Raw genomic sequence first — 16,703 nt, 5'->3', positions numbered from 1 at the left:
TATAATTTTTCCATTGTAGATATGTTTTTGACTCTTATTTTAAACTGTTTTAAACATTTTCTAGGGATATACTATAGTTCCCTTTTGGTTACTGATTTCTAGTTTAATTTAGAGGGCCATATTCAGAGACATATTCACAGACATATTTAATTCAGACATATTCTATGTGGTATTAATCCTTTGACCATATACCCAGCATATAGTCAATTTTATGGAATGTTTTCTGTTGTGTGAAAAGCACATTGGGTGCAGTGCTTTCTATGTGTCAGGTCAAGGTTCAAATCATGTGGTTCAAATTTTCTATTTTCTTTTAAAATTTTCTCTTTCATTATTTTTTGTTGTTGTTATCGCCTTTTATTGTATTGTCTGAGAGAGAGGTGTTTTAAAATTTCCTCCATTTGGCTCTGCTAATTTTTGCTTTGCATATCATGAGCCTTTATTATTATTTTTATTTTAGAATTGTCATATTCTGACAGGTTGTTGAATCTCTTCATCTTTAGAATGTTTCTTGCCTTAAAACTACCTTAGTCTAATTGTGTAGCGGTTGGTTGTTTGGTTTGGTTTCCAATTATTATAAACATAGTTTTTAAAAGTTGCAATTAAAATGTATTATTATATTAGTTGCAGGTGTATAATATAGAGAATGAGTTTTATACATTATGAAATGATAGCAACAATAAAACCAGTTACTACCCATCACCATAAATGTTGTTACAATGTTATTGACTGTATTCTGTATGTATACATTACGTCGCTGTGACTTATTTATTTAATATATTTGGAACTTTGTACGTCTTAATTCCCCTCACCTATTTCACATCCATCCCCACCTGTCTCCCCTCTGGCAGCCACTTGTTTGCTTTCTGTATGTATAGTCTGTTTCTGTTATATTTTGTTCCTTTTGTGTGTTTTGTTTTTTAGGTTCCACATGTAAATGAGGTCATATGGTATTTGTTTTTTTCTGAGTTATTTCACTTAGCATAATACCCTTCAAGTTCATCCATGTTGCCACAAATAGCAAGATTCCTTCTTTTCATGGCTGAGTAATAATATGTAAATAACATTATATATATGTGTGTGTGTTTGTTTATATATATGTTTGTATATACATAACACATCTTTATTTGTTCATCCACTGACAGACGCTTAGATTGTTTTCATATCTTGGCTTTTGTAAATAGTACTGCGACATAATAGGGGTACATATATCTTTTTAAAGTAGTGTTTTATTTTTCTTCAGATAAATACCCAGAAACGGAATTGCTGGGTTGTATGGTAGTTCCCTTTTCAGTGTTTAAAAATCGTTTGTTTATTTTGGCTGTGCTGCATCTTTGTTGCTGTGGGTAGGCTTTCTCTAATTGTGGTGAGCAGGGCCTACTCTGGTTGCAGTATCAAGCTTCTCACTGTGGTGGCTTCTTCTATTGCAGATCCCAGTGCTAGAGCACCCAGGCTTCAGTAGTTGCAGTGCGTGCGATTCAGTAGTTGGGGTGCCCAGGCTCCACAGCATGCAAGCTTCTGTAGTGGTGGCACCTGTGCTCTAGAATAGTTACAGCACATGGGCTCAGTTCCCCGTGGCATATAGAATCTTCCTGTACTAGGGATTGAACCCATGTCCCCTGCATTGGCAGGCAGACTCCCAACCACTGGACCACTAGGGAAGTCCTCTTTTCAGTTTTTTGAGGAAACTCCATGCTGATTTCCAAAGCAGTTGCAACAATTTACAATGCCACCAACAGTGTGAGAGTTTTCCTTTACTTCATATCCTCACCAACACTTGTTGTTTATTGTCTTTTTGATAATAAGCATGTGATATGTATGAGGTGATATCTCAGTGTGGTTTTAATTTACATTTCCTTGATGATTAGTAATGTTTAGCACCTTTTCAGGTTCCTGATAGCTGTCAATATATCTTCTTTGGAAAATGTCTGTTCATATCCCCTGCCCATTTTTAATTGAGGTTTTTGTTCTTTGATAATGTGTTGTATGAGTTCTTTTTGTATTTTTGATATCAACCCCCTTATTGTATATATCATTTGCAAATAACATCTCTCATTCACTAGGTTGCATTTTCATTTCCTTGGTGTTTTCATTTGCTGTACAAAAGCTTTTTAGTTTGATTTATTCCCATTTGCTTATTTTTGCTTTTGTTGCCCTTGCTTGAAGAGAGATACAAAAAAAAAAAGCTAAGGCTGATGTCAAAGAGTATACTGCCTATGTTTCCTTCTAGGAGATTTATAGTTTCAGGTCTTACAGTTTTTAAGTCTTAAATTCACTTTGTGTATCTTTTTGTATATGGTGTAAGAAAATAGTCCAGTTCATTCTTTTGCATATAGCTGTCCAATTTACCAGCACAACTTATTAAAGAGATTCTCTTTTCCCCATTGTGTATTCTTGCCTCTTAAGTCGTAGATTAACTGACTCTATAAGTGTGGTCTTGTTTCTGGGCACTTGATTCTGTTCCATTGACCTATGTATCTGTTTTTGTGTCAGTACCAAACTGTTTAAATTACTGTAGCTTTATAGTGTATGTGAAACCACCAGCTTTTAATTATTTTTCTCAAGATTGCTTTGAACGGACTGATCACTAGAAGGGAAATAGAATATGTAATTAAAAAAAAAAAAGCCTCCCTACAAACAAAAGTCCAGGAGCAGATGGCTTCACAGGTGAATTCTGCCAGGCATACAAAGAACTTTTACCAATCCTGCTCAAACTCTTTCAAAAGACTGAAGAGAAAGGAACACTCCCAAAGACATTCTATGAAGTCATTACCCTGATATGAAAACCAGACAAAATTACCACCAAAAAGAAAATTACAGGCCAATATCTTTGATAAATTTAGATGCATGACCTCTCAGCAAAATATTACCAAGCTGAATCCAACAGTACATAAAAAAGATCATATACCATGACCAAGTGGGATTCATTCCAAGTTCACAAGGATGGTTCAACATGCACAAATCAATCAGTGTGATATACCACATCAAGAAAAGAAGAAAAAAACCCACATGATCATCTCAACAGATGGAGAAAAAGCATCTGACAAAATTCAGCATTCATTCGTGATAAAAACCCTTACCAAACTGGGTGTAGAAGAAACATATTTCAATGTAATAAAAGCTGTGACAAACCCACAGCCAATAGAATATTCAATGCTAAAAAGCTGAAGGCCTTATCACTAACATCTAGGACAAGACAAGGATGGCAATTCTCACCACTCTTTTCTACATAGTATTAGAAGTCCTAGCGCAGCACTCAGATGAAAGATATCCAGATTGGAAGGAAAGACATAAAACTCTCATTATTTGCAGATGAAATGATACTATATATAGAAAACCCTAAATACTTTCCACAAAAACTACTAGATCTGATAAATGACTTCAGCAAGGCAATAGGGTACAAGATTAGCATTTAGAAATTGGTTGTATTTCTTTACACTAACAATGAAATATCAGAAAGGGAATGTAAAAAAGCAATAACTTTTAAAATCACACCAAAAAAATGATGCTTAGAAATGAACCTGAACAAGGAGGTGAAAAACTTATATGCTGAAAACTATAAACATTAATAAAGGTAATTTAAGATGATTCAAAAAAATGGAAATACATTGCATGCTCTTGGATTGGAAGAATTAATATTATTAAAATGGTCATACTACTCAAAGCAATATACAGATTTAACCTGATCCCCAAAATTACCTGTGACATTTTTCACAGAACTGGAAAAAAAAAATCTAAAATATGTCTAAAACTATAGAATTGCCATAGACCCAATTCTGGGTCTGAAATGCAGAATTGCCAACCAGTTCTGAGGAAAAAGAACAAAGCAGGAGGTGTCAAGTCCCAGATAGATATAATAATCGAAACAGCATATATTGGCACAAAAATAGAGACAAAGATCAATGGAACAGAATAGAGAGCCCAGAAATGAACCCATATGCCTATGGTCAATTAATCTTTGACAAAGAAAGATAGAATATGATAGGAAAAAAGACTTAAATATATGACAAGATACCATGAAACTCCTAGAAGAGAACATTGGCAAAGTATGCTTTGACGTAAATTGTACCAGTGTTTTTTTAAGTCAGCTTCCCAAGGCAGTAGAAATAAAAACAAAAACAAACAAATTAGGACCTAATCAAACTTACAAGCTTTTGCACACCAAAGTAAACCATAAACAAAACAAAGAGACAATCTATGAAATGGGAGAAAATATTTGCAAACATTGCAACCAACAAGGGCTTAATTTCCAAAACATAGAAATAGCTCATAAAACTCAACATCAACAAACAGATAATCCAGTTGAAAATGGACAAAAGACCCAAGTAGACATTTCTCCAAAGACATGCAGTTGGCCAATAGGCACATGACAAGATAGTCAACATCATCAATTATTAGAGAAATGCAAATCAAACTACTACACCTCACACCAGTCAGAACAACCATCATTAAAAAGTCTATAAATAACAAATGCTAGAGAGGGTCTGAAGAAAAGAGAACTCCTACACTGTTCGTGGGAATGTAAATTGGTGTAACCACTATGGAAAACAGCATGGAGGTTCCTCAGAAAACTGAAAATAGAATTACCATATGATCCAGCAATCCTGCTGTTAGGCATATTAGCCAAACAATGCATGTACCTTCATAGCAGCACTATTTACAATGGCCAAGACACAGAAACAACATAATTGTCCATCAACAGATGAATGGATAAAGAAGATGTAGTACATATATACAATGGTATACTACTCAGCCATAAAAAATGAAAGTAATGCTGTTTGCAGCAACATGGATGCACTTAAAGATTATCATACTAAGTGAAGTAACTCAGAAAGAGAAAGACAAATACCACATGGTATTACTTTTATGTATTAATAGAATCTAAAATATGATGCAAATGAACCAATCTACAAAGTAGAAACAGACTCACAGGCATAGAGAACAGACTTGTGGTTGCCAAAGACTGGAGTCAGGAGAGGACTGGACTGAGATTTTGTGGTTTGTAGATGCAAACTATTATTCTCAGAATGTTATCATCTTTCCTGTCTCTTTTAACTCTTATTTCTCTTCCATATTGCCCTAGAATTTTACCCTGATATGTTATAATATCAAGGTTAAAAATCTTTCCTTAGTTACCCCATCATTTTGCTACCCCAAAACTTAAATTCAAATGTATTTGTTTTAACTTGCTATGTTCATAAAATCTTACATATTAAAATTTTCTCCTGAATTGGTTAGTCACTGTTGATACACAGTCAAAAAATTTAAATTTTATATATAAATTTTGATAAAATTTTTAAAGGTAATTTTTTAAATGGAAATTCATATTTCAATGGGTTGGAAAGATTATTTGCAATCCAGTTCTGTCATTTATAAGATTTCCATATATGCATGGGCCTTTCTAGACTCTATTCTCCTGGTTGAGTTGGCTTCATAAGTCTTTGTATACTTTCCCACCTTGTTGTTCTTTTCAGATATTACTTAGGCTATCTTATCCATATAAATTTTAGCCAGAATCTTGCTACTTTGAACTTATAGATTATTTTGGGAAAAATCAACATCTTTATAAGTTTAAATCAATCTGTGAACATGTTTTGGCCTCTTATTCATCTATATCTTCTCAATGGCATACAATACACTTGAGGTATTTTTTTCCAATACAGGCCTTATTAATCTCTGTTAGATTTATTTCCAGATACTTCACACTTTTTTGCCATTATAATAAACTGTTTTTTTTTTTAAGACTGTTTATTTTAGAACAGGTTTGGGTTCACTGCAAAATTAAGGGGAACATACAGAGATTTCCTAAATACCCCCACCTCTACACATGCTTAGCTTTGTCCGTTGTTGACCTCCTCCTTCAGAGTGACACATTTGTTATAACTGATGAACCTACATTGACACAGCATAATCACCCAAAGTTTGTAGTTTACATTATGGTTTACTCTTGGTGTATACATTCTGTGTAGGTTAGGACAAGTATATAGAGACACATATCAATCATTATGGTATCATACAGAATATTTTTATTACATAAAAGATTCTCTGTGTACTGCGTATCATGTCTCCACAGCCTTACCCGCCCCCATCCAAATCCATCACAACCACTGATCCTTTTATTGTCTCCATAGTTTTGCCCTTTCCAGAATGTCATATACTTAGAATCATACAGTATATAGCCTTTTCAAATTGGCTTCTTTCAGGCAATAATATGCATTTAATGTTTCTCCATGTCTTTTCATCTCTCTTATCTGGATGGTTATTTATCCGTTTACCTACCGAAAAACATCTCGATTCCTCCAAGTTTGGGTACTTATGAATAAAACTTCTGTAAATGTCCATATGCACGTTTTTGTGTGGACATAATTTTTCAACTTCTTTGTGTAACTACCAAGAAACTTAATCGATGGATCATATGTTAAAAGGATGTTTAATTTTGCAAGAAACTCCCAACTCTTTTCCAAAATGGCTGTACTGTTTTATATTCTCACCAGCGATGAATGAGCATTCCCATTGCTGAGAATGAGAATTCCCAAAGACCTGGTAGTTTGGGAACTCAGGAAATTACCTAGTTCTCCCCGAACTGAGGCACTGATTGAGCAAAACTGATTCTGTAGCTTTTAGAGTAGGAAGACTGAAGCAGTAAGAGCACAGTTTCCTTCCTCTCATCTATGTGTTGTGTTCTTACCTACTTAATGTGACAGCAGAACATTGTTTTTCTAATTGCCAAACAGTATTAGAAGCTACCGTACCAATTCTGATGAGGAAAGGCAAAGGTGGTTGGGGGGCTTACATAAGTCAAGTAGGGAATGAGCATGCAGAGCTTTCTTAGCAACTGCAAAGAAATACTTGGTCTCCAAATTAGTAATTTACTTCCTTTTTATCAATACCAATGTGATTTTAGAGCAAATAAGAATGTATTCAGTATGTGGCATTTTGATAGCAAAAGCAAAGTGCTGATGGTAATTGTACAAGGCCTACATGCCAATAATTTCCTGTTTGTAGCTTCAGATCAAATATTGTGCAAGAGTCATTATATCAGTTTACAAGAATTCTTCTGTAATATTCTGCTTGTCAACACAGAGAAGAGTCCCTAGTAAATGTTGGCTTTCCTTTTTTTTCACCTGAATCCACAAATCCACGATAAGAATCCATTTTTACTTCACCACACTCACATATGTAACTGAAACAAAAGCCTCAAAGCGTTACTTAGCCTTTTTTCCATCCTTTTGTTCTTATTTAATACTCAATTTCAGTCCAGTAAATATTAGGTCTTATAATTTACTAATGAGTTATGCACCAGCATTTGAAAATACTGTTAAAAATCACTGCTTGTCAAGTAGCTTACCATAAACAAATCCTAAAAATATTTTTAGTATTATTACCAAGTCTTTTTGTTCTATTTTGTTTGTTTGTTTTAGTTAACACTATAGTGCCTCATATGAAATAGTATATCAGTTGATCTGAGGTCAGGCTACTGACATTCTGTGAAGATGGGGAAATTCCAGTGTGTTCACGCCCTCAACCATGTCATCTTAAAGAAGAGAGTCAGATTTTATAATCCATCTGTTAAGAATGCTTGTTTTTTACCCATATGTTTCTGTGGGTTTTTGGCTTGTATTTTCCTTTATTTTTTAAAAATATTTTTACTGAAGCATAATGGATAGAGTAATAAATAGAATCATACAATATGTACTCTTTTGTAACTAGCTTCATTTGCTGATCATTCTGTCTGACTCATAAGATTTCTTGAAATGCTGTCTTTTAAGAAGGAATTGCTGAGTCAGTATAAGTCCTACTTTTGTTTAGTTAACAAAAAACTTTTTGGTTTTGGAATATGGCATTTAGAACCAAAAATATAATTATCTTGCTGTGATTCTAGTCATCACTGCTATATTAAAAATTCACACAGTGCTGCACCTGCTGCTGGCACAAGATTACATCTAGAAAAGGCAAGGTTGGAGCCTACATTTAGCAGTATTCTAAACTTAACATCAGCAGACGATGGTCCATGATGATACGATGGGTTTACCACAGTAATCACGTATCATAAATAGGTTATATTAAAATGACAACTGGGGTTCTTGCTCAATCAGTTAAGTGATTGTATTTTAACAAGGAAAATATAATAGAATGGAAAATATTAAAGTGAACTGTGTATAATAAAATTGATAATGTTTAACTGATAATTGGGTCATGATATAAATTATATTTCTCACTGTGTGTAGCAGAAAATACTTTATAGTCACTTCACTATATACTCACCTGTAAAAGATTACATGTATATTAAACAGCTACAGTGTGTGTGGCATTGTTAGTTGCTCCAGCACATGTTATAAGATAAATAAAACTCAAGCCTGTCCCTCAAAGAATTTAGGATATGATGTAAGAAAATTCATGTATACAAATAAAGTTTAAAAATGCATTGTGATAGGGCCATAGTAATAACAGAATTTAAGAGCACTCAGGGAAAATTCGAAATGGAGGTGGCATTTGAGTGAGTTTTCATTTTTTGTTTTGGTGTTTTCTTGGCTATGCCACATGGTATGCCGGACCAGGGATCAAACTTAGGTCCTCTGTCATGGAAGCATGGAGTCCTAACCACTGGGCTGCCAGGGAAGTCCCTTGAGTGAGTTTTGAATTGTATAGGATTTTATCTGCTCAAGAGGTGATCAGAGAGTGATGAGTATTAGCATGAAAAAAAAATGTGTATAATGTGATAGTAAGCAGAGAGTAATATACTTTTTAAAAAAGATAATTGAGTACATGCAGGTCAGAGAAGAAAGGAAGAGTAAATATTAAACTTAGACATTGACTAGATGCTGAAGCTGAAACTCCGATACTTTGGCCACCTGATGCGAAGAACTGACTCATTTGAAAAGACCCTGATGCTGGGAAAGATTGAAGGCAGGAGGAGAAAGGGACGACAGAGGATGAAATGGTTGGATGGCATCATCGACTCAGTGGACATGAGTTTGAGTAAACTCTGGGAGTTGGTGATGGACAGGGAGGCCTGGCATGCTGCAGTCCATGGGGTCACAAAGGGTTGGACACGACTGAGCCACTGAATTGGCTGATTATACCTGTAGTTAAGTTAGTAACCATTAAGGAGAATAGCGATATGATCAAAGTGATATTTTAGAAATAATAATCTTAAATAGTGGTGTTTATCTTGGAAGGGGTTAAAGTGGTGGTTGGTAGTCTAGACAGGGGACCAAAGAAAGACTGCAAATATGGATTAATAAAGAGAGGTGAGAAGAATGGAAAAGAAATGGAGAGACAGATCTAAGACATTGACCAAAGCAAGTATGCCGTCAATGAGGCGTGCATTTGAATGTCAGAGCCAAGGAGAATGAGTTAAAGATGACCTTAAAGTTTTTTATTAGGGTGATTAAATGATATACTGGTTCTTTTACTAGGAAGAAGGAATAAGAAGAGAAAGGTAGAGAAGATGATGGGCTGTGATTTGGAAAGAGTAAGTTCATGATGCTGACAGGTATAAAGAACTGAAAGGCAATAAGGAACTATACATCAGGAGAGGGATTTGCAAATTATGTGGAGGGTGATAGTTGTGATAGCATGGCAGTGAACGTTACCACTCAGGGACAGCTTGTAGAGAAGGTGGCAGAAAAGGAAGAACTTTGGGGAACCTCTCTTTTCTCCATTTAAGAAGTAGAAATGAAGTCATTAGAAACAGCCTAAATATCCTGAGGGTAGATCAGATAGTAGAGTATCAAAAAACTAGGGAAGAGAAAGTTTCAAGGACAAATGGCTTGAGCAATACTGTGTGTAACAAAGTGGTTACGAAAGTCGATGAGGGGCATATTTTTTCTCATAGCAGGTTGTTTGGTGACACTACAAGTAATTATTATTGAAATGTGGGGAGGGAGGAAGGATATGTAAACCAGATTATAAGAAATAAAAGGAGCAGGCAGGGGAAAATAGGGGAATACACAGAAATTTTAAGGAAAGGAGGTAATTGCATGGGCTGGTTCATAATGGAAGGCTTTATCAATAAAATTAGACTGAAACAGAGGTTGTTCTGTTCTGTTTAAGATGAACTGAGGTTGTGAATGTGGCCAGTGCAATAGTGGCTCTCCAGAACTGGCACAAGTCAAATAACTTAAAAACGATGATGATGGAGCAATAGTGAAGGGAGAATTGAGGTGAGGCCCGCTGAGCGCAGTGCAGTGACTTTCTGTAGGGACTCCTGATACTACATTGCAGGCTTGAGAAAGCAGAGTAGAAATGATTTATAGTGTTATTTACCAAGTATCACAGAGGTCAGGTGGCCCAAAGGTTGAAAATGATATCATGAGAACCAGGTAAGAAAGAGATGTAAGAAGGTAAAGAGGATAAAGTTCAAGAGCTGTAGGTAGGTTAGAAAAAAGTATCTGTCTGGAATCATTGATGTTAAATAGCAACAGTTTATCTCATTTGATGCTGCTTGTTTAGTTGAGGCATATTTGGAAAGTCACTGACCAGGACTGGGCTTTTCAAAGAATTCGCAAGTATTCTCTATGGCCAGTTTTTGCTGCTTAGCCCTAAAACAACAACAGAGTTGTAAAACATTTTGTAAGTCATAGTTTATTCTATGAATATTAGTGTAGTGTTTCGCCTCCCAAAATGATGCCATGGATTCTTTCATTCATGATTTATGTTCATTTTAAACTCAAAAATGATGACTACATGCCTAAAAACCCCAATCCATAATTTACCTTAGTAAATTTTTATAACTCCGTTATCTGGATTCTTATTTAAACTCTTAAATTCTGTTTATTTTTGCTTCTTAAGGTAACGAGGTAGAATAAGCAAATCTGAATGTTGAGTAGCTATGTTTCCCAGAATGTGCTCAGTAGACATTAGTACCATGAGATGCTACAAAATAAAGGAGGGTTGTGTGTGTAATATGGTCAGAAAACTTGAGGAAAACAAGTCGTTATGTTCCCATTTGGGATATTAAAAATGCTTATTAGCATATCAAAGCTACTAGACCTGCAGGGAAGAAAGGTAACTTTTTCTAAATCTTATATTTCTCTAACTTACCTGACCTACAAGGACCACTACCACCATCACCATCACCTTGTTATGGTTTTATGTAAAACTGATATCTTTTGGAACACACTTTGGGAATATTGCTACATTTGAGATTGTATTCAGAAGTAATTTAAACAGTTTAAGAATGAATTCTGTAAGTACTTATGAAATAGAATAACAGAGGGAGATGAAGAATATGAGATCATATATATTATGGATAATGACCATAGATACACAAAAGCAAATGTGTCAGGACAAAAGGAGGCAGTAATTTTAGGAAAAATATTTCTGCCAAAATTTAAGGGATGACTTCTACTTCTGATATCCTAGGATTTGGAAAGCAAATCTGAGTTTATCATTTCCATACCACCATGATTTATTTTGAGCAGTTAGTAAAAATCACAGATTAATGTCTGAACTCCTTGGGAATCATGAAATGGCCGCTTATTGGCTGTGAAAATACCCTAGGCATGTTAGTAAACTTTTGAGCCGTTTGCCTCATCTGTGAAATAGAGACAAGGTTTTAAAGATAGTGGTAAGTATTTAATATTGAAAATATATAGTCCTTAGCAGTGTATCTGCACAAAATTCCCAGTAAATGGTTGATATTATTAACTATTTGTATTATCTTTTCCTATTCTGCATTCACCTCTCCTCTCTGAAGGGCCCTGCTTTTAAAGCTCATGTTTAGATAGCAGTCAGTTTCTCTATTCAGTCCTTTAAATTGTATTTTCTGTACTTTATTTTTAGTTCTAACTTTCACATAGAAAAGAGATATAATTAGACTTGGATTTTTATCTCTGATAAGATTGCCATTGTCTTTTTTACCTTGTGATTAATTGTCAAAGATCAAACTAGAAGTGAGAGAAATAGTCATCTGTCTCTTTGTTGTTGTTTTTATCCACCTGTGCATGAATTATTAATATTATCTCCAAGACACAGTTTCTGTGCAGGAGTCTTTTTAAGGCACTTTGGCTGATATGTTTTGTTTAGTTAAAACAAGACACATAATCAATTAATGTACTTTACTGGGTTCATGTAAACTGTCTTGATTGATAATGTCCAGCATTTTGATAGCTGTGTATACCATGTACTTGGCGAGGATATCGTTAGGGAATAGTTTATGTTGATAACTCATAAAGTCTTTTTTTAAAATTGAAGTATAGTTGATATACCGTATTATGTTAGTTTCAGGTGTACAACATAGTGATTCAGCATTTTTCCAGATTATATTTCATTATAGGTTATTATAATAATGAGGCTATAACTCCCTGTGCTATACAATATATTCTTGTTTCTTATCTAATTTACATATAGTAGTTTGTATCTGTTATTCCATATCCCTAACTTGGCCCTCTCTTCTCTTTCCCTTCCAGTAACCATAGGTTTGTTTTCTATTTTTGTGAATCTGTTTCTGCTTTATATATACATTTATTTGTATTATTTTTTAGATTTCACATGTAAGTGATATCATATAGTATTTGCCTTTCTTCTGTCTAACTTCTTTCACCAAGTGTAATATTCTTTATATCCAAACACATAGCTGCAAATGGCATTATTTTATTCCTTTTTATGGCTAATACTCCATTGTGTGTATATGTTTTATATATATAAACACATACATATTAAAAACACTTATAAGCACATACATTATAAACACAGTCTTAAAATTTGGATTTTAAGGAAAAATTATATGTTAAAATAACAATTTTAAAGATGACAGTAATACATACAGAGTGTGTATACCTCATAATTGTCTAAATTCTATATTAGTAGCAAAAATATAAGGTTAAGCGTAAATGAATTGATACCCCAGATTATTTAATATTCTCTTTTGTCTAATGAAACAACTCCAAAATAAGAAACTGAATCTTGTTATTGGAATGCAAAAGCCTCCTGCTACTGCTGCTGCTAAGTCGCTTCAGTCGTGTCCGACTCTGTGCGACCCCATAGACAGCAGGCCACCAGGCTCCCCCGTCCCTGGGATTCTCCAGGCAAGAACACTGGAGTGGGTTGCCATTTCCTTCTCCAGTGCATGAAAGTGAAAAGTGAAAGTGAAGTCGCTCAGTCGTGTCCGACTCTTAGTGACCCCATGGACTGCAGCCCACCAGGCCCCTCCGTTCATACGATTCTCCAGGCAAGAATACTGGGTTACCATTGCCTTCTCCGGCAAAAGCCAAAGACTCATCCGAAAAGGATTTTTATGTTAGCTCTCATAATTAGTATCTAATGTATAACTTTTCTCTTGTATTTTAATATTAACAGTTTCTTCCCTGTGATTGCTTTGTTGCTGTTGTTTAGTCCCTAAGTCATGTCCGACTCTGTGGCCCCATGAACTGCATCACACCAGGTTTCCTTGTCCTTCACTGTCTCCCAGAGTTTGTTCAAACTCAACGTCCATGAGTCCGTGATACCATCCAACCATCTCATCCTCTGTCGTCCCTTACTCTTCCTGCCTTCAATCTATCCCAGCATCAGGGTCTTTTCCAGTGAGTCGGCTCTTCGCATCAGGTGGCAAAGTGTTGGAACTTCAGCTTCAGCATCAGTCCCTCCAATGAATACTGAGGATTGATTTCCTTCAGGATTGACTGGTTTGATCTCCTTGCTGTCCAATGGACTCTCAAGTGTCTTCTCCAACACCACAGTTCAAAAGCATCAATTTTTTGGTGTTCAGCCTTCTTTATGGTCCAACTCTCACATCTGTACACGACTGCTAGAAAAACAATAGCTTTGACTAGACCCAACTTTTGTCGGCAAAATGACGTCTCTGCTTTGTAATATGCTGTCTAGGTTTGTCATCAGTTCAGTTCAGTTCAGTTGCTCAGTCGTGTCCAACTCTTTGCAACCTCATGAACTGCAGCACGCCAGGCCTCTCTGTCCATCACCAACTCCCGGAGTCTACCCAAACCCATGTCCATCGAGTCGGCGATGCCATCCAACCATCTCATCCTCTGTCGTCCCCTTCTCCTCCCGCCCCCAATCCTACCCAGCATTAGGGTCTTTTCCAATGAGTCAACCCTTCGCATGAGGTGGCCAAAGTATTGGAGTTTCAGCTTCAACATCAGACCTTCCAATGAACACCCAGGATTGGTCTCTTTTAGGATGGATTGATTGGATCTCCTTGCAGTCCAAGGGACTCTCAAGAGTCTTCTCCAACACCACAGTTCAAAAGCATCAATTCTTCGGCGCTCAGCTTTCTTCACCGTCCAACTCTCACATCCATACATGACCACTGGAAAAACCATAGCCTTGACTAGACGGACCTTTGTTGGCAAAGTAATGTCTCTGCTTTTAAATATGCTATCTAGGTTGGCCATGACCTTCCTTCCAAGGAGTAAGTGTCTTTTAATTTCATGGCTGCAGTCACCATCAGCAGTGATTCTGGAGCCCAAAAAAATAAAGTCTGACACGGTTTCCCCATCTATTTGCCATGAAGTGATGGGACCAGATGCCATGATCTTAGTTTTCTGAACGTTGAGCTTTAAGCCAACTTTTTCACTCTCCTCTTTCACCTTCATCAAGAGGCTCTTTAGTTCTTCTTCACTTTCTGCCATAAGGGTGGTGTCATCCGCATATCTGAGGTTATTGATATTTCTCCCGGCAGTCTTGATTCCAGCTTGTGTTTCTTCCAGCCCAGCGTTTCTCATGATGTACTCTGCATATAAGTTAAATAAGCAGGGTGACAATATACAGCCTTGACGTACTCCTTTTCCTATTTGGAACCAGTCTGTTGTTCCATGTCCAGTTCTAACTGTTGCTTCCTGACCTGCATACAGGTTTCTCAAGAGACAGATCAGGTGGTCTGGTATTCCCATCTCTTTCAGAATTTTCCACAGTTTATGGTGATCCACACAGTCAAAGGCTTTGGCATAGTCAGGTTTGTCATAGCTTTTCTTTAAAGGAACAAGTGTCTTAATTTCATGGATTCAGTCACCGTCTGCAGTGATTTTGGAGCCCAAGAAAGTAAAATCTGTCACTGTTTCCACTTTTTCCCCATCTATTTGCCATCCAGTGATGGGACCAGAGGCTATGATTTTCATTTTTTTGAATGTTGATTTTTAAGCCAGCTTTTCACTCTCCTCTCTCACCCTCATTAAGAGGCTCTTTAGTTCCTCTTTGCTATTTGTCATTAGGGTGGTATCATCTGCATATCTGAGGTTATTGATACTTCTCCTGACAGTCTTGATTCCAACTTGTGATTCATCCAGCCTGGCATTTTTCATGATGTACTCTGCATATATGTTAAATAAGCAGTGTGGCGATATACAACCTTGACATACTTTTTTCCCAGTTTTGAACCAGTCCATTGTTCCATGTCCTGTTCTAACTCTTCCTCCTTATCTTTCATACAGGTTTCTCAGGAGACAGGTGATTCCTTAGAAACAGATGAAATGGAAAAGCTTAAGCATGAAAGAGATGATGCCTTGGAAGAAGTGGATACACTTAAGGTAGTCTCCAATTTAGCTTCCTTATATTTTCTTTTGTGTAAAGAAAATTATCTTGTGTTGAATTCTGAAGTATCGAGACTTAGTTTTTTTTTTTTAAAGAATATCAATATCAAATAGCTTAGTATAGAATATTAATATCAAATTAATTAATATTTATTTCCTCAGCTGACCTTTAGAGAGTAAATTTTTTAGCTCACGTACTCATTATTTATATTTCACAGATTCAGTGTGAACAGTGTGGTTTGTAATCATACCTTCTAATCTGACTACTTCTAACCCCTTTTTTTCTCACACTGGTAGGAAGGATGAAGAATCAACAAAGCAAGCCATGACAATTTTAGATCCTCATATGTTCATTGGAAAATACGTTTTCTCCTATGTTCATGGGAATGCTTCAGGGACACCTTGTTTCGCTAACATAATTTAAAATTAATGCACTGAGATTTAAAGGAAATAAAAACACAATGTAGTTCCTAAATATACTGTAAGATTTTGGATCTCTTTATATATGTTTTAATTTTGTGTTTTTGTATCTTAATTTTTATGGAAAGCCATTATATTTTTCAGGTCTTCAAGAAAAGCAATATAACTACTTGTTTTCCACTAATTCATCATAGGAATATATTTAAAACTTTTTTTCTGTATTTGTTTTTGGCGGTGCTGGGTCTTCATTGCTGCACAGGCTTTCCTCTAATTGCAGGGAGCCTGGGCTCCTCTCTAGTTGCGTACATGGCCTTTCATTATGGTGACTTGGACTGTTGTGGAGCGCGGGCTCCAAGGCAAGTGGGATTTAGTAGCTGTGGCGCATGGCCCAGCAGTTGTGGCACCCAGCTTCTAGAGCACAGGTTCCAGAGTTGAACCTGTGCACAGGCTTTGTTTCTCCATGGCGTGTAGGACTCTCCCTAGGTCACGTTTCAAAAGCCTGAGTCTCCTGCATTGGCAGGCAGATTCTTTACTACTAAGCCACCAGGGAAGCCCCAAATTATTTTTAATTAGTTTCTTAAATAAGTGAAATTCTATTATTTGTTTCATTTTTATTGAGGCAAAATCTTTACACCAAGTTAAAAAAAGAAAGAAATTTCCTTGCTACCTTAGTTTTTAAATTCTGACCTCTAGAGGAAGCTATTGTTTAACATATCTTATTTACCCTTTCAGAGACTTTCTCTGTGTACCCAAGCATATGCTAAAAAATACATGTATATACACTTCTTTAACTTGCAC

General features: G+C 36.0%; 1 protein-coding gene across 26 annotated transcripts in view; it reads left to right on the top strand.

The window, feature by feature from the left end:
* Nucleotides 1-16,703, top strand: part of STXBP4 (syntaxin binding protein 4) — a 214,891-nt gene that overhangs the window by 82,333 nt on the left and 115,855 nt on the right. For all 26 annotated transcript variants that reach the window (XR_014079965.1, XR_014079964.1, XR_014079960.1 and 23 more), the window contains one exon: nucleotides 15,387-15,482. Coding sequence is in view for 19 of the 26 variants with exons in the window: in XM_081581693.1 (XP_081437819.1) it covers nucleotides 15,387-15,482 (96 nt within the window). In the remaining 7 variants the exon portion in view is untranslated. The remainder of the gene's footprint in view (nucleotides 1-15,386; nucleotides 15,483-16,703) is intronic.

Source organism: Giraffa tippelskirchi, chromosome 3 (genome assembly GCF_054371585.1).
Source record: "Giraffa tippelskirchi isolate mGirTip1 chromosome 3, T2T-mGirTip1v1.2.pri, whole genome shotgun sequence".
NCBI lineage: Eukaryota > Metazoa > Chordata > Mammalia > Artiodactyla > Giraffidae > Giraffa > Giraffa tippelskirchi.
Note: the sequence above shows the minus strand (reverse complement) of the source record. Positions and strands in the feature narration are given on the sequence as shown.